Source organism: Monodelphis domestica, chromosome 2 (assembly GCF_027887165.1).
Source record: "Monodelphis domestica isolate mMonDom1 chromosome 2, mMonDom1.pri, whole genome shotgun sequence".
Classification (NCBI taxonomy): domain Eukaryota; kingdom Metazoa; phylum Chordata; class Mammalia; order Didelphimorphia; family Didelphidae; genus Monodelphis; species Monodelphis domestica.
Window position 1 is genome coordinate 341,296,010 of NC_077228.1, and position 22,683 is coordinate 341,318,692.

The 22,683-nt window shown below is 33.8% G+C and overlaps 1 protein-coding gene across 4 annotated transcripts in view; it reads right to left on the reverse strand.

Moving 5' to 3' along the window:
- The window catches only part of SNX14 (sorting nexin 14), a 119,433-nt gene that overhangs the window by 46,990 nt on the left and 49,760 nt on the right, over positions 1-22,683 (reverse strand). For 3 of the 4 annotated variants that reach the window (XM_056818566.1, XM_001366604.5, XM_056818567.1), the window contains 10 exons: positions 16,761-16,917; positions 16,084-16,159; positions 15,748-15,792; positions 15,559-15,639; positions 15,344-15,458; positions 13,119-13,274; positions 10,714-10,838; positions 4,003-4,061; positions 2,596-2,622; positions 932-1,064 (listed from right to left, as the gene is read on the reverse strand). In XM_056818566.1, the coding sequence (XP_056674544.1) occupies positions 932-1,064; positions 2,596-2,622; positions 4,003-4,061; positions 10,714-10,838; positions 13,119-13,274; positions 15,344-15,458; positions 15,559-15,639; positions 15,748-15,792; positions 16,084-16,159; positions 16,761-16,917 (974 nt within the window). The remainder of the gene's footprint in view (positions 1-931; positions 1,065-2,595; positions 2,623-4,002; positions 4,062-10,713; positions 10,839-13,118; positions 13,275-15,343; positions 15,459-15,558; positions 15,640-15,747; positions 15,793-16,083; positions 16,160-16,760; positions 16,918-22,683) is intronic. The other variant, XM_007484282.3, reaches the window with a different exon arrangement.

The following is a 22,683-nucleotide window of genomic DNA, read 5'->3' on the forward strand; positions in this document are numbered from 1 at the left end:
TAAGGAGCAAGAATCTAAATCCCAAAATGTCAGAAAACTATTGTCAAAAATTACTTTCACAAATAACTGAAAAAAAAAGTTTTTTAAAATAAAACAAACAAAAACACTACCTTCTGTCTTAGAATTTATACTTGTGTGAGTTCCAACACAAAAGAAGCCTAAGCAATAGGGGTTAAAGTGACTTTCCCAGAATCATAAAACTATGAAGTGTCTAAGGCCAGAGATGAACCCAAGACTTCCAGTTTCTAGGCTTGAAAACTGTAGTTCTTTAAGGATATGCTATAACAAACTTTTCATTAACTTATATTGGACTTTCCCTCAACTGGGATGAAGTTTCAGTTGTCACTTAATTCTATTATTAAAAATTGTTCTATATTTCTGCTATTCAATGCAGAATAATACAATTCACTGACCTGATTTATAATAAAATTATTTGAGAAAAATGGATGCTAAGATCAGAATGAATTACATGAAAACAGCAAGTTGTTCAATTTTGGAAGTTAAAAATAGAGGTACATTAGACTTTGTTGGAATAAGGCTATATTATAGTTATGTCAACATCATGGAAACAATACTCCTACATGTAAACAAAAAAAAAACCAGTTTTTGGAATCACATTAACCATGAGCCTATTTCTTTTATGTCATCACCAGAAAATTAAAGGTAATTTTCTGCCTTAGTAACAAAAGTAAAATCAATTCAAGAGGTATTTGTTGAACATCTAGTTAGTATAGACAGGGCACTAAGCTTGGAATTCAGGGTTAGTAAAGGAAAAGTAACTAGCAAAATGCTATATTAAAGAAAAATTATGGAATAAGATATGTGATAGGAGAAAAAAATAGTGAAATGGTAGGTCTAAATTTATCAACTGCAGAAAATCAAAAATCAGATATACATTCATCAAATCAAGAGAAATGGAGTTTTTACTCACAAAGTCATCTTCACCTTCAGTTAAACCATAATTGGGTAACATAGCTCCCTCCATTGTAGTACTCTTGAATACTCCTTTGATTTTGCTTCCTATTTTGCTAATCCCAAATGATTCTCCTCTTTTTTGGGTGCTCCTGGACAAGCAAAAATACATTAAATATAAAGCAAACAATAGCAGTATTTTCTATAATTTGATTATATGATATGTACATTATAGCAACTTCAAAATGTTCATTTAAAGGCTAACATTCAAAAGGTGACTTACAGCAACATAAATCAAAATAAAGATACAAAACTCCATTAAAGTAAAAATAGAGTAATAACTTGCCATAATTACTGATAACTACAATATAATGATGATATAAATTACAAATACTTTGGCCTCTTCAATATTTGATACTTACATAAACTTTAACTGGACAGAAAATAATTCCATTAATTTGTTTTAATAGATAGCAAAAGCTAAAACAGCATTTAAAAACTTTAGAATCTTTTAATTATACAAAGATGGATCTTATTTTATATCCACAGACCAGAAATAAAGAAAATGTCCAAAGGAATGGTTAGAGTGAACATGAGGATAAAGAGCTAATGTAACAACATTCAGCAAAAAAGCTTGAATATAAAAGTTTACAAACTTTAAAAAACAGATAGCCCCAAAGCAACAAAAAAAAGTAAGCATAAAAGCAACTATTTGTTTCAAGTTATTCCTTATTGTTATGTTTCAGCATTCATAAACAAACATTTTAGCCAGCTCATAAACTCATGCTTACCATGTATTACTGCCCTTACAGCAGAACTCTAAACAAAAGGCCATCCTTAGCATTTGGGAAATATGCTTTAAAATACATAATTTTTGCCAGTATTGAAGCAGTCTTTTAACAAGAGACACCAAATAATTTACTGTACTAATATAAATGTAGGAACAAGTGACAATGACTATGATAAGCTCAAAAACCGTAGATGATAACTAACTATATCACATTTCATATATAAGTTTTGAAATATGAAACAGAAATGGAATATTATTTTCCATTAGAAACAAATGGAATTACAGACACTATAAAAATGCTACAAAACAAATGGTTTTATGGAGCACACTAATGAAAAATTTCAGTTCTAATTTCTAGTTCACTCTGAAAGGTTGTAAATTCAAGAATATCATAGGCAAGACATTGCTTCTAACCCATAAATATGAATGCTATTTGCAACATATTTTGAGATTTCTCTAAATAAAATGTTTATTAAGAATGCAGTTGGCATAATTTTATACTGTAAACAAATCACCTATCACTTTTCTTGCAATGACCTCCAGGATTGCAAAAATTAAGTCATATCAATAAACCAAAATTAAATATCATTTTTTTCAGGGTTCTACATGAAGAAGAAATGAATCAGTGTTCTAAATAAAAACAAATAAATAAAATCTAGGAATCAAAAATCTATGATCCAACATATTTGAGAGAATGTTATTTATAACTCTATGCAATGTTATTTCTTAAAGGGATGCCTAAAATATGATGGCTCGTTTAAAAATTAAATTCTTCATTAGCTGATGTAAGGGCAGCAGCACAATAGTATCTTTCTTGTCAGGTGCAGTTTGTGGCATTATTAAACAGGCAATTGTTTGTTTGTTTTTTAATTACATGCTGGCTCAAAACTTACCGAAAATCATCCAAACTTAGGCTACCTCTGCAATAACAGACATGGAAAATCATACATGGAAAAGTGAGAAGGAAAGTCTAGAAACAAGTAACCTCTAAGTCAAAAACCTCTAATTCAAAAAGAAAGTTTAAAATATTAACCAGGGATTTGGTACTGTTATTTATATTGGAAAAAGTCCTTAGGAATCATTTCATAAAAATAAACAGGAACAAAGGGGCAGCCAGGTAGCTCAGTGGATTGAGAGCCAGGCCTAGAGAGGGGAGGTCCTAGGTTCAAATCTGGCCTCAGACACTTCCCAGCTGTGTGACCCTGGACAAGTCACTTAACCCCCATTGCCTAACCCTTACCACTCTTCTGCCTTGGAACCAACACAGTATCAATTCCAAGTTGGAAGGTAAGGGCTTAAAAAAAAAATTAAATTAATTAAAAGGAACACAAGGTAGCATTGTTAGATGAAGAGTGCCTGGACCTATAAGTTTTAGGCTTTAACAAAGAAGAATTTTTGAAAACTTATTATACTTGAAATCTTTCCAAATTAATTATAACTACTCCAAATTGGAGTCATAAGTTGCTTGGTTCATTGTCAGCTGCAGAGAAAGTAGAACATTTTTTTTAAATCTGCACTGTATTTTAGCTTCAACATTTATTAAGTATCTACTGCAGTAGAGATATTTCCCAATTCTTGGGAAGTTCCATTATGTGTATATTTATTCTGTGAAATGTACTGTATAAGAAAAGAACCATTTCAAATCTATTCAGTACTCGAGGTAAAAGGCAGAATTTATTAACACAAACAGATTTGGTTCTCAATTTGTTCCCTTTATAGATTGCCTGAGTAATTTCATTTAGTGATCCACCATATAGCCTTAAAATTATATAGTGAACTTTGGAATATCCAAAGTTTGACATTTCAGTTTATAGAGTAAGCAAGCTCTTCTCTTCTCTAGGTGTTCTTTTGATTATTTTTTATGTATTTAATTTCAAACTAGGTGGGATATGGGGGGAAGAGAGAAAAGGCAGTCCATTTTTATGACTGGAAAGCACCTTGTAAAAATATTTATTAGAGAACATGATCCTCAATAATGCCAAAAATAGATTTACAGTGGATTTCAAAAATAGATTTTACTGTGGATGTATGGCTTCCATTAGAATGGGTAACCAAGAGCTCAAATATATTAATCCTGAACTTAACTAAGTAATTATATCATTTTGTTGAAAGAGTCTTTAATTTTTTAAAGTGATTAAATACTCTACAATACAGAAATTCAACATCTAAATTGTTACAGTATACTCAAGTTGCAAGGCCCCTTATATACTTAATATTTATTAGACTAATTAAAGGATTCATAGTGCCAATACACAATAGTTATATTTTATAAAGAGAGTGAAATTGTCCAATATGCATACCTGTTGAATTTTGAATTTCTTGTTGGTGATTCTGCTCCTCTTAAAAGCTGTCTGAAATACTGACATAGGGGAGGAAAGAAAAGGGAATAAGTAACTACTATGTGCCAGGCATTGTGCTAAGCACATTTTTAAAAACCCTTTTGGTGTCTTAGAATCAATACTCTGTACTTGTTTGAGATAGAATTTCAACTCAAGTCTTTCTCTCTCCAAACTGCGTAAATAAAATTTTGTACCCCTGAAGTACATTTCTCAGCATCCCTTTCCCTTTGTCCCCATGTTTTGTTCTTCCATTGTATCAATAAAGTTATGTGTAACTCTGCCCTCTTTCTCTTCTCCTGAGTGCAGGTTCCAGGAAGCTTCTCTTTACTTTCCTCTACTTCAAGTTATTATTAACAAATCTTATAAAAATGTAATACTTGGAGTATTAGATATTAATTTTTAATCTTACAAAACCCAACATTCTATCCACTGCACCACTATTTGATATTGTTGCATTTTAACTTAAATCAATGTTTATCACCCCCCCAAAAAAGGCTATCTATATCAAATTCGAAATTCTTCACAAAAGGCCTATTCCTGTGAGATGAGAGCTATTTCCACCATGGAATGGAGATGATCTTGAGTTTTCAAGATATATACCTGAAGAAAGTAGGCACTTACAGTTTCTACTGAACAAGAAAGACTTCAAGGGTAGTCCTGATAATACATTGTATTTGTCACCAAAGGATCTAACTAACTATAGAGATATTCACCTTACAATAGTTGGACAAAGGGTGATGAATTTTTGGCCATGGGAACAAGAGTCAACACCACTTTATAAACTAAAATTATATCCAAAACATGATGGAAGAGGAAGGTGAAGGTTATATATAGTATCACCTTATAAAATAGTGAAAAGTGGTTAATCCCTCAGAGGATCAGCTATGAGATACCAGATGAATCCAAGAAAATTTGGAGAAGGAACCAAAAGGCCAGTTGTTCTAGAGGTTTCCACATCTGATGCAATGGACCATATAAAACCATACTCAATGACTCTCAGGTCAGACATAACCAACAATAAGATAAAAGCAGCTCATCAAGGATGTTTCATGGGCGTCTCAGAAGCTCCCACTTCAAACCAAAGTATGGTGCTTAATATAATCACTGAGCAAAATGATGACAGCTAGGTTTCAGGTCATTCTTACTGCTATTCACTCACTTAAGTGGCATCTAACTTTTTATGAACCCATTTGGGATTTACTTGGCAAAGACATTGGAGTGGCTTGCCATTTCCTTCTCTACTTCATTTTACAGATGAGGAAACTGAGGTAAAGGGTTAAGTATTTGAGGCTAGATTTGAATTCAGGAAAGTGTCTTCCTGATTTCAGGCCCAGCACTCTATCCATTGTGACACCTGGCTGCCCTTTCAGGTCATCTACCTTTGGACAAAATAGTCAGAGGTCTGTCCCATAGGATCCTGGCTCACAATTGCTCTAGTTGATTGAGTCATGATAGGTGGAGGGTTTAACTTGAGCTGTCTAAGGTCTACTAGTGTCCTGCCCCATATCAATCCATATCCCAAAAGTGATTCATCACCTGACTTCTGACCTGGGCAGCCAGATCAAAAATATCAGCTATGAAGCACAATAATGCTTTCCCTCCACTTCTCAATTTGAATAGTAAAGAAGAGAAGGACTTATCAAATCAACAACAAAGTCTTACCTTACACCTTTAAAGCTGCATTGCTACTTGTACAATAGACCATGAGGCAGTATGATTTCCATTCCTGGACCCTCAAGATTGCAAGGATGGAGTGGGGGGAACAAGTTACTATAGGCTAACAGCAACTTGAGTCACCAATTACACTAAATGTGGAAACCCTTTCAAAAATACTAGAAGCCAGACACAAAAATGGGACCCATTGCCAATACTGCTAGTCATATCAGTAACAAAAATGGAACTTCCACATTAGGCATCTGACTTAGTACTCAGTAAAATATTTGCAGCAGAAATCCAGAAGAAACACTTGGAAATGACCAACTATGTAAAGAAATATGAAACGTAAGTGACACAATTATAAGATCAACTTTCACATCAAAGAAGAAAATGAAAAGATTACAGATCTAGAGCTAGAAGTAACTTCAGAGAACCCACACTAGAAGTTCAGGCATAAAGATCTACTGCCACTGGTGATATGTACTAACAGTGCACAGTAAGGGACAATAATAGAAACAGGACCCTCATATTCTAAATCTTGCATTTCTAACTAGTTAGCACTAGTTAAACATCCACTGCAAAATCTGTAGTTTCAGCAATTAGTGTAAAGCATGAATTGTAGACTGTTCAATTAACCACTCTGTGTACTAGATCTATAACATTCTATACTAGGCATTAGCTTTGTACCTTCTGTTTTATTCATTGCTTATATTGTTCTTAGAAATATTAATTACCTATAGTAGTCCTCCAATGTATAGCACTCCCTCCCCATATTCCCACTCTGAAAGGGCAACAAAATCTCTCCCTGATAAATGATGACAAGGTAGACAATGAAGGAACATGGAACCTGCACACTGGGGACTCTGGCATTCCAGAAGAATCCTCTAACCTTGTGCATGCTACTTATTCCCAATGGCAACAAACTCCAAAACATACCTCCACCTGAGTTTGGAAAGGGAGATGCTAAGCGATCAGACCCCATAAATATGCCAACCCTGATCCACGGTGTGTGGAAGCTGCCACCCTATAGTGAAGCTTCTATTCCATGCTATAATAGCTCCAAAGAGGCTACTCTACTAGCCCCTCAGCTTTTCCGTCAGCCCTAAGGCTACCTGATGAGCCCTTAGTCTATCCCACCAGCTATCAGGATATTATATGACCAAAAACCACCTCTGCTTCAAATAGAATTCTTCCCTCACTTCTGGATTGAATAGAGTTTGAGTCTCCCATTCCTGGGGCAAGACCCCAATACAGACTTGGGTGCGTTTCTCCAACATCACTGAGCTTGACTCTTTCCCCTTCTTTCTTCCCTTGTGACTCCTTCCCCTGGCAACTCCACCAGAATAGCCAGGAATCAGAGAGACACATCATCAGGGAGGCAATCTTCTACTTTTTTTTTTATTCCTAATCCCTAATCTCCCACACTCCTAGGCTACTTAACTATATACACATTATGGATTGACTCTTTTCTTCCTGGAGAAAAGGAAGATCATCAAATCTTACCATCTTCCCTTTCGCCATGCCCTTAGGTCCTCCAGATCATACAATCAGCTGTGCTTCTATGTCTTCCAGATCTTTAGGCCCTAAGGATATTCCTTTTGTCCTGATGCTGAACATTCTTTTATGTGTTATCTCCTCCAATTAAAGTATAATTTCCTTGAGAATGGAGACTGTCTTATTTCTCCTTTTATAGTAATTAAAGTTCTTTATTCATTTGTTCATCTTATAAAACCTTCTCATTTTGTAGAAGAAGAAACTGAGACCCAAAGAGTCTAAGAGATTTCTCTAAGCTCATATTATTAGTAAATGACAGGCAAATTGCCACTTAGGGCTTACAGCTCTAAGCTCAATGCTCTTCACACTGTACCATATTACTGTCCTAAGATTCTAAAAGAATAGGAAATTATATCAATACTACTTTAACAAACAAAAAAACTAACACTGACCAAGATAAAAGAAACTCCAGACCCATAGCTATACCTTCTCATTAACCAAAAAAAAAAAAAACATCTAAAAGCAAGAGAAAAACACAGTTTGGACACAAACTCAATGAGAGTTCTTGGAAGAGTAGTGAAGTAAGAGCTTAAAAATATTTTTATAAATGGAACGACAGTCCTGGAGGAAAAAATTGTAAAAACAATAAGAGATATGGAGGCAAGCATTGGAAAGGGAATAAATAGCTTGGCATAAAAGTTTTAAAATCTTGCTCAAGCAACTAACTTTCTGAAAATTAGAATGGTCCAAATACAAGCCAATGACTCCAAAAGGCAACAAGAAATATTAAAACAGTCAAAAAAAATTAAGCTATTTCAAAGCAAGTAATAATTTACATGAAAAACAGCCCGAGTAGGACATTAATTCATTGCTGGTGGAGTTGTGAATTGATCCAACCATTCTGGAGGGCACTTTGGAACTATGCCCAAAGGGTGCTAAAAGACTGTCTGCTCTTTGATCCAGCCATAGCACTGCTGGGTCTGTACCCCAAAGAGATAATGGACAAAAAGACTTGTACAAGAATATTTATAGCTGCGCTCTTTGTGGTGGCAAAAAAAAATTGCAAAATGAGGGGATGCCCTTCAATTGGGGAATGGCTGAACAAATTGTGGTATATGTTGGTGATGGAATACTATTGTGCTCAAAGGAATAATAAAGTGGAGGAATTCCATGGAGACTGGAACAACCTCCAGGAATTGATGCAGAGTGAGAGGAGCAGAACCAGAAAAACATTGTACACAGAGACTGATACACTTCTCCATTAGTCGCAACGCAGCGATCCTGAACAACTTGGAGGAATCTACAAGAAAAATCACTATCCACATTCAGAGGAACCACTGTGGGAGTAAAAACACCAAAGAAAAATAACTGCTTGATTACATGGGTCGAAAGGAAATGGTTGGGGATGTAGACTCTGAATGAACATCCTGGTGCAGACATCAACAACACGGAAATAGGTTCTGATCAAGGACACAAGTAATACCCAATGAAATTGCATGTTGGCTGTGGGAAAGGTGGGTGGAGGGGAGGGAGGGAAATAATGTGATTATTGTAACCAAGGAATAATGGTCTAAATTGACTAAATAAACTAATTCAAATGAGGGGGGGAAAAAACAGCCTGAGTAGAAAAAAATTCAAGAATCATTGTACTTTCTGAATGCCATGACCATAAAAAGGCCTACACATTCCATTTCAAGAAATCTTTATTTAAAAAACTGCTGGGATTGCTAAGAAACCTAGGGCACAGTGTAATTAGATCTACCAGGTACCTCCTGAAAGAAATCCTCAAATGAAAACTCCCAGGAACATCATGCCAAAATCCAGTTTCCAGGTCAAAGAAAAAATACTGCAAGTAGCCAGAAAGAATTGAAGTACCAAAGAATCAAGATCACCCATGATTTTTAGCTGCTATAACAGAAGAGAATTTGGAATACAATATTACAGAAGGCAAAACAGAATGGGTTATAGCCAAGAATGGACTCAGAAAAACTGAAAATAATGCTACAGAAGAAAAAAATGGATTTTTAATTAAAAAGACTTATGAACATTAAAGATACAAAGACCATAGCAGTGGAGAAACTTTGAAGTTCACTCACTTAAGTGAAGAGAAACAACAAAAAAAAAGGTAAACATGAATGAATAATGATAAAGGACTAAAGAATAATGAACTCTTTTCATTCAAATATGAGATGATAAATGTATCCCCCCTGAGCCTTACCATCATCAGGGTTCACAGAGGAAATTCAATCAGACAAGGTCTGAAAATATTCTGTTATGTCTTAATGATCTCAAGAAAAGAAGAGAGAAAGAAGAATAAACTGGGGGCAGGTGGTGGAGGAAGGAAAAGGAAAGTTATGGAAAATTCTCTCATATATCTGGAGTGAACAAGTATACAAACAAGGAGAAGAAGCAGAGTTGAGTAGAGAAATCCATTTCACTCAGTAAGGAAATATGAAGGGGAGAAGGAAAGGAGAGAAGGGAATTAGAAGGGAAGGATTAGTCTTAAATTTTAAGGATGTATAAAAAATATTTGTAATTTTTTTAGATGACAAAGAATAGGAATATGAAAAGATGCCCATACATTGAGGAATCGATGAGCAAATTATGGAACATAAATGTAAAGGATTGATTGTGCTGAACTCTCATCAATGAAATAACCAGCCTCAACTCTAGAAGACTGATGATGTAACATGCTTCACACTTCCTGATGGAAAGGTGAAGATCTCAGAGAGAATGAATGAGACATTTAGAATGAAACAAATATTTCTTTTGTGAGGCATGACCAATGTAGAAAATTGCTTTGACTGAGTAACATGTGAATTACAGGTTTAGTTTCCCATGTGTTCGTAATAGGGATGAGGGGTGGGGTTATTAAAACAAAATATACTCATTTTTAAAAGTTAAAAGAGACAAGTTGTATAAAAGAGATGGCAGTCAGTGACAATGGAGAATATTCCCATAAAAATAAAAGCAAAGATTCAACCAAGTATCTTACAAGTTATAGTCATATTTGTGTAGGCTTTAACTATTTGGAATAAATTACATATCTAATCCATTTAAATTTTCATAGTAGTGTTCTTTTCTGCTCTGAAATTCTATAATTTCTACAGGGCATTTATAATAAGAGTTTCCCAGGTTTTCCTATATTACACAATCCTCTAAAAAAAATACAAGGAATCATGTGAAATGAATGTTTCAGTTCAATCCTACCTGACCATATCCATATAGATATGGCTTGAGAATTTATAACAACACTTACCATTTAACTACTAAAACCTGCTTATAATTTCCTTTGGGGAAAAAGTATATGTAGCTTTTTATAGTTAATATGCAATGTTACTAATGAGATATTCTTACACAAAAAAATTTTACTTCTTTCTACCTTCTCTTAAATACAACATCTATTATACTTTTCTCTAACAATTTTATACCCAGTTGCACACAAATTGTGGTGGGACAACTGAATGCAAGGACTAAACATTTTATTTTAAAAACCTCTAAATCAGGTTCCTGCCAACTTACCTCATCACTGTGACAGAACATCGGAGTAAATACATTCTCTAGAAGAGAAAGAACATGCTCGTATGCCTCAAACAGGCACCTCATAGTTTGAAGTTTCACAACATCTATATAGATGCCATCAGCAACTAGGGAAAAAAAACAGAAAAATTGATGTAGAACAATACAAAATTTATTTATTCCTTATGTTCATGATAATGAAAGATCATATACATTTTATATAAATAACATGTTTTATACTCTAGTAAGTCAGCCAAGTCAACAAGAAATTTATGAAATGCTTACATTTTGCTAGGCAAAAAAGGGGGGGGAAAACTCTTTCTACCTTCAAAGAAAGTATATTCTAACAGTAGAAACAGCATAAGTAACTAGGAACATGTAAGTTATAGAGAGAGTAAATAAAGGTCATCTGAAAAGGGAAAGCATTAATAGCTATGGTGAAGAGAATAATTCTCCTGCAGAAAGTGGGTGTTAAGTCAAGTCTTGAAGGAAGTGAGGAGAATTAAGAAGAGGATATATAAGACAGCAGATAATTGTAGGCATGAGGGATATACTAATGCAAAGGCAAAGAGATGGGAGATGAAATGTTGTATTCAAGGAACAGCAAGGAGGCCAATGTCACTGACTCATAGAATACAATGAAGGAAGTAAGGGATAAAAAAGACTAAAAAGGTAGGAAGGAGCCAGGTTATGGTAGCTTTACATGTCAAACAGAGGACTTTATATTTGGTTTCAGAAATAACAGGAAGCCACTGGAGCTCACTGGCCTGGGTGATGGCAACATGATCAAACCTAAGTTTTAGAAAAATCAACATGACAGTGGAGTAGAGAATGGATGGGAATAATGAAAAGATTTGAGCAAGGAAAACCAGTCAGCAGGCTATTTCAGTAGTCCAGATAAGAGGTAATGGGGCTTTAAAAAAGATCATGGCTATCTGAATGGAAGTAAAAGAATATATACAAGAGACACTATAAAGGTAGAAGTGGCAAGATTTGGCAAAGGATTGTATACTAGGGGTAAGAGAGACTGAGGAGGGGCAACTGGGTGGCTCAGTGGATGGAGTCAGGCCTAGAGACGAGAAGTCCTCAGTTCAAATCTAACCTCAGACACTTCCTAGCTATGTGACCCTGGGCAAGTCACTTGACCCCCATTGCCTAGCCCTTACCACTCTTCTGTCTTGGAAGATTCATCCAAGATGGAAGATAAGGGTTTAAAAAAAAGAGAGAGAGAGAGACTGAGGAGCTGAGGATGACCCTGAGGTCCTAAGCCTAGATGACTGATAAGATGTAGGAATTCTCCACAATAATAACAAAATTGGAAAGGCAGAAGTTTAGAGAAAATAATGAGTTTTATTTTGGATAGATTGAATTCAAGATGTTTATAGGACATCCAGTTTGAGCTGCCCAAGAGGCAGATGTTCAATGAGTGACTATAGCAAATAAGAGAAGTTAGGCCTGGATATGCACATCTGGGAATCATCTGCATAGGGATGTTAATTGAACATATAAAATCTGCTGAGATCACCAATGGTATATATAGAAGAAGAAGAAAAGAAGGAGGAAGGAGGAAGGATGAAGAAAAGAAGGAGGAGGAGGAAGAAGAGGGGGAGGAGGAGGAGGAGGAAGAAGAAGAAGAAGAGGGCCTCAGGACAGGGCCTCTGGGAACACCATGACCTGGATAAAGAACCAGAAATGGGGAGAGAAGAAGTAGTTGGACAGATCAAAAATTAATAAAAAAAGAATAGTGTCATAAATGCCTACACAGGAGAGGACCCCCCTCAAAAAAAAAAGGAAAATATGATCAATAATGCTGTACTGAAGACAGGTCAAAGAAGATCACAACTTAGAAAAAATACATTCAATTTGGCAATTAAGAGATTGAAAACTATAGAAAGCACTTGCAGCTAAACGCGCAAGGTGGGAACCAGATTGTAGAGTGTCTGCAGAAAAGAGTGAGTTGATGTATAGGAAATGATTGCAGTGTGCTTTCTCAAGGATTTTAGAATTAAAACAGAGAAGAAATGATATAAGAAGATAACTAGTGAGTTGGATGGATCAAGTGAGGGTTTTCTCAGAGAAATTTAAATTGACACTTAAGCTCTCATTTCTTCATTTGTAAAATTCTATAGGTAGAATAGATCGAAGGTTCCTTCAGCTCCAAAAGACTTTGATCTTGTAGATAGAATATTACAACTAATTGGTTTTTGGTTATAGGAAAGAGCGATGGTCAGGAAAAGAGCTGGGCTCTAGACTTGGATCCAGTTGGAACTAGATTTTTATAATCTGATTTTATATAATTTCTTACTGAAGTTTCTTAATGGGTTAATAAGTATTATAAATATAAAATCTACCTAAAGAAATAAATCTCAAAAACTATAAAACTCTATGTATTATCATTAAAGACTTACTTCTTTGAATCTCTTCCACAATAAAAGGATCAAATCTAATTTTGTCAATACTTTTATCCAAACAATAGGTTTTATATATTTTCTTCACCTCTTCATGAAGAGACATCATTTCATCATTTGATAACTCTGGTCTCAAAATTCTGTCATTGAATTCCTCTGGAATATTAGGAAAAGGCGGAAAAAAAGGAATCACCCTATTTAACAAACAACACTTAAGCACATAACATAAAAGTCTTAATTGTGACAATTGATCATATTTTTTATTTTGTCTATATGATAAAACACCTGAATGAAGACACAAAAATCAGCTGATTATCCAAACATCTAATATGCTTGAAATAAATGTCCAAATATCTATAAAATATTATAAGTTGCCCAATTTTGCACACACAATTAAAATGACAAGGTGAAAAACATCAGCCACTTTCCTCAAATAATATAAGGTATTATTTGCTTAAAATATTGTCAATCTCTACAAATAAGAAATTAACTTAATTCACTCAAATAACAAAAGACAATTTTAAAAAGCTAGTTTATTATTTCCAGAGAAAGCTGCAAAAGCCATTATGTTGCTGAAAAAAAGAGCAGGATCTTTTCAACATTGACTCATATCTGAATTACACTTTTAAACATTACACTTTTTCAACATATTCCTCATATCTGAATTACACTTTTAAAAACTGGGTTTTGCAAGGACTAGTGGAGTTACAGAAAGGGTAGAGAAAAAAGGATTAAATGGTTAAAGAATAATGTCAAATAAGAGTGTGGGGAATTTTTTTTTTAGTTAAAAGATATGTGGTCTCCCCATCTCTTTCAGGCCATAAATGTAAGTTCTACTCACTAGACAAATCCCAGTAATGACAATCCATGGGAGCTTTGATCTATTGTATTTGCAATTTGGGCCATTTGCCCCTCCTGACAAAATCTGGTATGACTCTTGCTCCCAGGGGCTCACCACATTAATGGCAAACTTAGTGCAAACACCCAATCAAGACAATCTACTGTACCTCAGGATACCCAACTTTAAGAGAGCCAACAGGCTCAGCTTCCCCAGGAACTGACATTCCAGGTATGCTCCCTTCACCAGTTAAATAACTCAATGTTACAATTTAATGTAATGTGAAAATGAGCTACAGGTTTTTTTAATTTTGTTAACAAAAATACTATTGCAAAACTTTTACTGTAATGAAATTAGCATCTTTAAGTCAATGGTCTTTTTTAAAAAATTAGCACAACGAACAAAATTATTGTGAACAAAGGATTTTGCTGTAAAATAAGCAAAGTCCTATTCTATTAAGGTGGTCACCAACTGGATCAGGAGGATGTAACAAATTCATCTAGTACAAAAATTGCTTTTCTCTAATCCTTATCTATATTATAATTATTTGTGATATTGCCATGGGTAACAAAATTCTTTAATTTCCCCCAAATATTGCCCAATGTTGCTTTATCTTTTCCCTGTAACCAAAAGACAATAAAAAGTTATATTCTATCCACAAGATCAAAGTCTTTTGGAGCTTGAAAGAACCAACAATCTAGTCTAACTTTTTAATTTTACAAATGAAGAAATGAAAATTTAAGTGCCTTATGAGACCACACAGGTTAAACTGCTGAATGGTGAGCTGGGCTCCAGCGGAAGAAACAAAGGCACAATCCAAGTACCAATTCCAAAGTTAATTCTTTCCAACACCATTCCACATTTTACCCCATAAGGAACATAAATTTTTAAATCTTACTGAATAATTAAGAGTACTCTCCTCTACTCCTTCAATTAACATTTTCCTGATAACAAAAGAACCAGAACATTGTTATTTTCCTTGAGGGATTCAAAAGGAAAGGTAATTCTATTGGAAAGACTGAAAGAAAGCATTCTATGACTGAATTTTTCCTGTAAAAGAGAATTATACCATGGCAAAATTAACAAAATACTACCACTTAGAATCTTGGGCATATATATGTATTTTTTTAATCATATTGAACATTTTGTTGTAATGGGTTGTTTGCTTTTTTTTTTCTAATAAGATTTGGCTGTAGCTAATTAGAGGCCAAATTTTAACATGCAGAAGTGTGCACGTCAGAAAAAGTGGTGGGTGATGTGTTATTTTACAACATTTCAGTGCTACACAAGTGGAGTACCTTTGTAACAAAATCTTACCTGCTCACTCAAAAAATAATTTTTTTTTTAGTTAAAAAGCATATTCAGTAAGCATAAAGGTAAATCTCACCCACGGTCAGACAAAACTGTAACACATGTACTGCTCCTTCTTGTTTCAGAAAATTCATGAAGCGAAACAAAAGATCTTGCTGTTCTCTAATCTCCTTCAATTCTAACTTCAGTACCTTGAAACAAGGTGTAAGACAGTCAAATACTCTGTAATTTTTCTTTATACTCAAAGCAATAAAATAATCTGTTATAAATAAAAGTACTTTCCCTACTTACAGAAGGCTTTTTATTTCTAGGCTCTGCAAATTTCTGCAAAAAAGGAACCAAAGAGGAAGCAGGTTCTGTTGCTTTTTCAGGCTACAAAAAAGAGAATGAACCAATTCAATAAAATTCTTATTTCATTTGGTTAATATGAAACAAAATGCAATACAATTTGAAATGCTTTCTAAAATTGTCAATACTCACTGGACTGTCATCTATGAAGATGATAAGTAAATGATTCACAGTATCCTAATGGGAAATAATAAACATAGGTTGCTATAACAAAAGAAATAAGCTGAAAATTCATTGTATTCTGCCCAGAATCCTGGAAGACATCTCAAATTATGAAAGTTTCTATGTCAATCCAATTAAGAAACAAATGAGACAGTGGCAAAATATTTTCAGTGATGTGCCCAAAAGGGACAATTTTCTAAAGAACTATAGTAACATGTCTCTCATTCTTTGCAGAAGATATGCAAAAAATATTACTCTGACACAGGGAATAAAACTTTTATTTCAGTTTTAGTGCTTCAATCTTACTGGATCAGCTAGGAAATCCAGAGAGGGAAGAAAAACAGAACCAGACAGGATCTCTCTTATAAGTAAAGTCAGGGATCTAGAAAAAGAAAAGAAGTAAAAAATAAGTTATACAATTGTGACATAATTTGGGACTACAATATGCTATATAAATTAAAATCTAACAGAAAATTATTTTCATAGTAGTAAATAGGTTAAATATTAAAAAGTAAACCTTCCACCTAAGAAAACTCATTAGAAAGATAAATTGTGGAATCTCCCACATAAACTATTAAGAAAAGTTAGATAGTGATCTCTCAGGGTTGTTTTAAACACAATCCTTCCAGGACATAGGAAAATGACCTTTTTTAGAATGTTTCTTAGGTCTAGTAACAAAGTTCCTAGTGCCTACAGAGTTGCTTAAAACTATTTGAGAATTTTCTAAAAATTGGAAGGATGATTACCTTACCAACACAAATTCATTTTAAATAATAGCTTTATCTTTGATTAAGAGTGCCATGATATCAACGATAAGGTGAATACCATTCAAGTTTAACACTTAAATTGGTATCTTAATATCTGATGAATATTTTGAAAATAAAAAATGTTTAGGACAATCTCTAATTATATTCTATGACTACCATAATCAGAAATAGCAAGGGAAAAGGATATGCAAATATTGTTATAAAAACTCCCAATACCTGCAGTCTGTTGCTTTGGGAGGCAAAATATAAGGGAAGAGTAATTCAGTAAGTTTCCTCAAATAGTGTAACTCATCTCTTCGACTTCTCAAAGCCACATGAAGCTCTGGCCCATATTCCTCTAAAGCAGCTTGTTGTAAAAACTCTGTATTTTTTACTATAAAGATAAAAATCAGTATTAGTTTAAGCAACCTTAGCCAGTTATCCAGAAGAATAAAAACTACTCAACTACAAAAATCTCAAATTTTGATTTTTATTTGATCCATAATATTCTAACCCCAAACTCTAAACATGAAGCATGCTAATAACTAGTATTTTTTCATACATTAAAGATCAAGAAAAATGCATCAATTAAAATGAATTACGACAATCTCTGGTATAAAAATATTACATATATACCAGTAACGTAAGAATTCCTAAGACAAGAAATGTAGTCAGATACTATGGCTGTCTTCCTAAGATTTGAACTAGATGGCAGAATTGTGGTTGATTTACTTTACTTTCAGCAAATGTATCACTGAGCTACAAGTTAAAACAAAAAGTTTGCTCAACACTGATTTAAGAATTAGTTAGTAATAACAAACAACTAGAAACAAAATACGTAACTATCAACCAAGGAATAGTCAAATATTGGAACTGTATTGATTTAGAATCTTGAACCCTAGAGACATTTCCCACAATCCCCTTTTCCTTTTCCTGTTTGTGTATCTCCATACTTGGAGGGAGTTTTGAGTTTCTGTTTCCACCCATGTAGGCTCTCTCTGACTCAGACTAGCGGGAAGGAGGGAGTTTGGGGGTGTTTGCTAGAGTTTTTTTAATTCCTCTTAGCTCTAAGTGGATTTCAATGAATACTATTAAAATAATACTTGGAGTATTGAATATTGATTTTAATCTTTACAGAACAAAAATGTAATTAACTTTTGCTGTGCTACATGGCAAAGATGAATATGAAAAGTTCAGAGAAGCATAAGAAGGCATATGAATTAAAGGAAAGCGAAGGAAGCAGAACTAGGAAAATGATACACACAATGACAACCCTGTAAAAGGAAGAAATAAACACAGCCTAATTGAGTATAATGATAATGACCAAAGGGAGCCTTGGAAAAGAGGTAAGAAAAGCTACTAACCCCCTTTATCCTTTTTGGACAACTATGGATGTGATACACTACATTTACTGTCAGTCTAAGTTGATATGTTCATTGACTAAACGTTTTGTTGAACAGCCTTTTTTTCTTTTGTTACGATTGCTGATATAGAAACAAAAGATATTAATTTAAAAATTTTAAATAACTAAAATGAATCAACCACTTACAAGCTTTTAAAGCAACTACCTTAATGTACAGGCAACTAATTGCATACCACCTAAAGTGAAATAAAATTCCAATATTCCCAAGAAGGAAATGAAATTGCTGACTTCTAAAATGTAAAGATGGCTATAAAAATATATGATCTAAGAGTTTTCAAAAAAACAAATGCAAGTTTAGAGAGATAAATTTAAAAAACTGTGAGGTTTTACTTCATACCCAGCAATTTTTCAAAAGATGGAAACTGTCAATATTAAAGTGACCATGGGAAGTTCTATACACTAACACATTGTCAGTAAGGCTGTGAATTACCCCCCAAATTTCTAGAAAAGTTTCAAATTATGTACAGAAATTTACAAAATTATTTATGATGTGGCTGATCCAACTACTAGGTAATAGATGAAATACAGAAAGAAAACTCAATTATATGAAAATATTGTGAACATAACTTTTTGTGGTAATTAAAAAGTAGGAAAAAAATGGGTCTTCTTCCTGGAGGATGGTTGAACAAAAACTGTGGCTTATGAATGCACTGGAATGGTATTGTGCCATTAGAAACAAACAAACAAAAAAAGTAGATTTCAAAGAAATATGGAAATACTTGCATAAACCAATGCAGATGAAACCAAGTGTTAATGAGAATGTAAATGATGTGTAATTGTATTTGAGTGAGATGTATGAGAGTGTAAATGATGGTATAATGTGTATTATATCTACAATAAACGTCAGTTGAACTAAAATTAAATGAAAGGTCAAGAATGGATGATGAAATACACCTCACTTTTTTTGGTAGATGGAACAGTTTAATGTTGTATATGCTACCAGTCGAAATCTTTGGTAGGCTGGTTTTCTTTAACTATTTTTATTGCTACAAGGAAAGATTCAGTGGGAAGGAGGAGGGAAAGGAAAGAAATACACTGACAAAATACAAAAGGCAGCAAAACTTTTAAATGTTTGTAACACTTCTTCAAAAAAGATGATTGTAGGATATTTTTAGATGAAGTTAGGAGCTTAAAAGTTACTACCTAATTTTTGTGCTTCTAACAGAAATGTACAATTTCAGAGAATAAATCCATACAAAGACAAGGAAATTCTGGATTAAAAAAAAGATATATCTAATTCATCATCATTTAAATGTATCTTTGGATAAATTCAAGCTCTGAAACTAAGAAACCACCAACTTGATGTAAATAGGCCTGTTTTCTTATCTGTAAAATGGAAATAATTTTTCCACACCTTACCTCACAAATACTGTTCTGAGGAAAGTTTTATAAGCCAGAAAGCATTATGATTTATACTTAATCCTTACCAAAATAAAAACAGAATCTTCATAATTCAACAGAATTTCAGTTAACACATTCCATTAATCATAACCTAAGAAACAGTATTATGAAATGTAATTGACATGAGTTGTCAGAAGAATCCAAAATGACATTTTCTAGTGATTTTGGCTTCTGAATTCCACATTCGTAATGAGCAGGAACAATTAAATAATCAGTTAATTAACAATTAATTTAAAATTGATCAAAATTTACATTTTAGTCAAATCACTCTATCTGTATAAGCAGCACTACCAAGACTTTTGATGCTATATTTTGAGATTTCTGCTAAAAATACCACATCTTAGGCATCTCCCACTCCCCCCTGCCCCCAATTCCTATTCTCTTCTGCTTTTCATCCTGGAGTTCTTCTCATACTTTATTTTTTTTAAACATTATTTGATTTGGTCATTTTCATACATTATTCAATATTCATCCATATCACCTAGATTGCCATATTTATTGCCATATAATTGGGCATAATAGTTTTTAATGATTACCTTAATTTCCTCTTCATTAGAGGTGAGGTCTCCCTTTTTATCTTGGATACTGTCAATTGGGTTTTCTTCTTTCCTTTTTTTTAATTAGATTGACCAGTACTTTGTCTATTTTATTTGTTATTTCAAAGTAGTAGCTTCTATTCTTATTTATTAAATCAATAGTTCTTTGACTTTCAATTTTATTGATTTCTACTTTGATTTTTAGGATCTCTAATTTAGTCTTCATCTGAGGATTTTTAATTTGTTCACTTTCTAGTTTTTTAATTTCCATGCCCAATAGATTGACCTCTCAATTAAGTTAATTGCCCTTCTTAATTTGTTTACATATGAACTCAGGGATATAAATTTCCCCAAGTACTGCTTTGGCTGCATTCCATAGGTTTTGAAAGGATGTCTCACCATTGTCGTTTTCTTCAATGAAATTATTGTTTCTACGATTTGTTCTTTAACTAGCCGGTTTTAGAGAATCATATTGTTTAATTTCCAATTAATTTTTGATTTATCTCTCCATGTACCCTTACTAATTATTATTTTCATTGCATTGTGGTCTAAGAAGGTTGCATTTATTATTTCTGCCCTTTTGCACTTGTTTGTAATGTTTTTATGCCCTAATACATGGTTAATTTTAGTGAATGTTGTAAACCTCAAATTTCCTTAGACTTATAATTGTTGAAAATTTCACCATTGGGATATTTCATACTTGGAAAATTTCTTACTGATAGTCTATTGGAATGGGAACTCCATTGGCATGGGAGGTTCCTTCTCTTCCCTTCTTAAGATTACTTTAGGACAGAAACCCTTTGCTGAACAATGGAAAGGACTTTGACCTATGCTTAAGCATAGAACAGGAATTTCTTTGAGTCATGATTGATTTAGAATTTATACAATGGAGATACTTGGAATAAATCTCCACCCTATTCAGTCCTAATAGGATTGAGTAAGGGCTGCAGCCTAGATCAAAATTTAATTATTCCAATCTCTACCATACTCAAGTTAACAGGATTTAGAAAGGGCTGTAGCAAAGGAGTATAGATTTAATCATTGGAAAATATGACCTTCAACAGACATGTGCAAAAAGCCAGAAACCTCTGGGCGGTCCTGGGTTAAGCGAGAGCCTCCATTGACAGGGAAATTGATGAAGAGTGATTGGTAGATGTGAGGACTGAGGGGAGGCAACTTGGATGGTGTCCTTAAAGATAGGAGGGTCTGGAGACAGAAGGGGGGGAGTTTTTGGAGCGGTGTGGTTCCTGGGCTCTGAGGAAGCTTGCTCTGAAGGAAGCTGAAGGTGGGGGCCTCTGAGACTGTTTCTCCATTTTGGACACGTGAGTAATAGGGACTGATCTCTTTTCTTTGCCCCAGCTATCTAAGGGCTTGGGCCTTTTGGCCCAGCCTAAACAGAAGGGGTATTTAAGCCCTATTCCCTTCTCTCCCCTTTCTCTCTCTCTATATATCTCTAATTCCTTTCTTGCTCCTATTGTAATTAAACTCCAAAAAAGGCTGACGGCTGACTTGAGTTTTTCATTTAGGAATTACATAGCTGATTCCTTGGCGACCTTAAATTAATATATATCAGTCTTTTAAAGTGATTCCCTTGTAACATTGTGGCTGACCACACGGGAGTCTAAAGAATCCTCTCAATAAAACTTTTTCCTTGCCTTTTTACTATACTGTTTCACCACTTAGTTCTTTTTTTTTTAACAAAAAAACTTGGCTTAAAGACACAGCTGCTAGAACACGTGAGTATAAAAAACTTTTTCTCTTTTCTCCTTAAGTTAAATTGGAATCAGCAGTTTTTTCTTTTTCTTCCCTTTAATCTTAAGGGACAGCTGGGTAGCTCAGCGGATTGAGAGCCAGCCCTAGAGGCAGAAGGTCCTGGGTTCAAATCGGACCTCAGATACTTCCCAGCTGTGTGACTCTGATAGACAGAAAACAGCTGTTTTTAAATCTCAGCAACAGGACTCTAAAGTCCTGGCTGGAAGAACTGTTTCTAAATATCCTTTCCCTTAAGGAACAACTTCCTGGATTAGAAAAAAAAAAACCCTGTGGAAAGTTTGTTGCTTTGCCCTGCTCCCCACGTGTTTTGTGAAATTACAAAATATACATATAAAAATGAGTACTACATTCTTTGACAATTATATGGCAGCTGAAGAAGTAGGGGCATTGAGGAATGAAGGATACCTCCAAATTTTTATATTAATAGGTACTGTCATTTTTGTACTCCTCAATACTATATTTAGAGATGAAAAAATAAAAAATATTGAGGATAAAATAAAACAAAATGAGGATAAAATAAAACAAAATGAGGATAAATTAAAACAAAATGAGGATAAAATAAAACAAAATGAGGATAAAATAAAACAAAATGAGGATAAAATAGAAAATATTGAGGATAAAATAGAAAATGTTGAGGATAAAATAGAAAAAAATGAGGATAAAATAGAAAATATTGAGGATAAAATAGAAAATATTGAGGATAAAATAGAAAAAATTGAGGATAAAATAGAAAAAATTGAGGATACAATAGAAAAAATTGAGGATAAAATAGGAAATATTGAGAATAAAATAGAAAAACTTGAGGATAAAATAGGAAATATTGAGAATAAAATAGGAAATATTGAGGATAAAATGGGAAATATGGAAGATAAAATAGGAAAAATTGAGGATAAAATGCAAGCCCAATTAGAAGATCTAAAAAGTTTCTTACAGGATCAATTGGCAAAAAACCACTCTACCAGAAACAGACCTGTTTCTGAACCTTTGAATGAGGAAATTTCCTTCCCTGAAATAGAGATGGAAAACA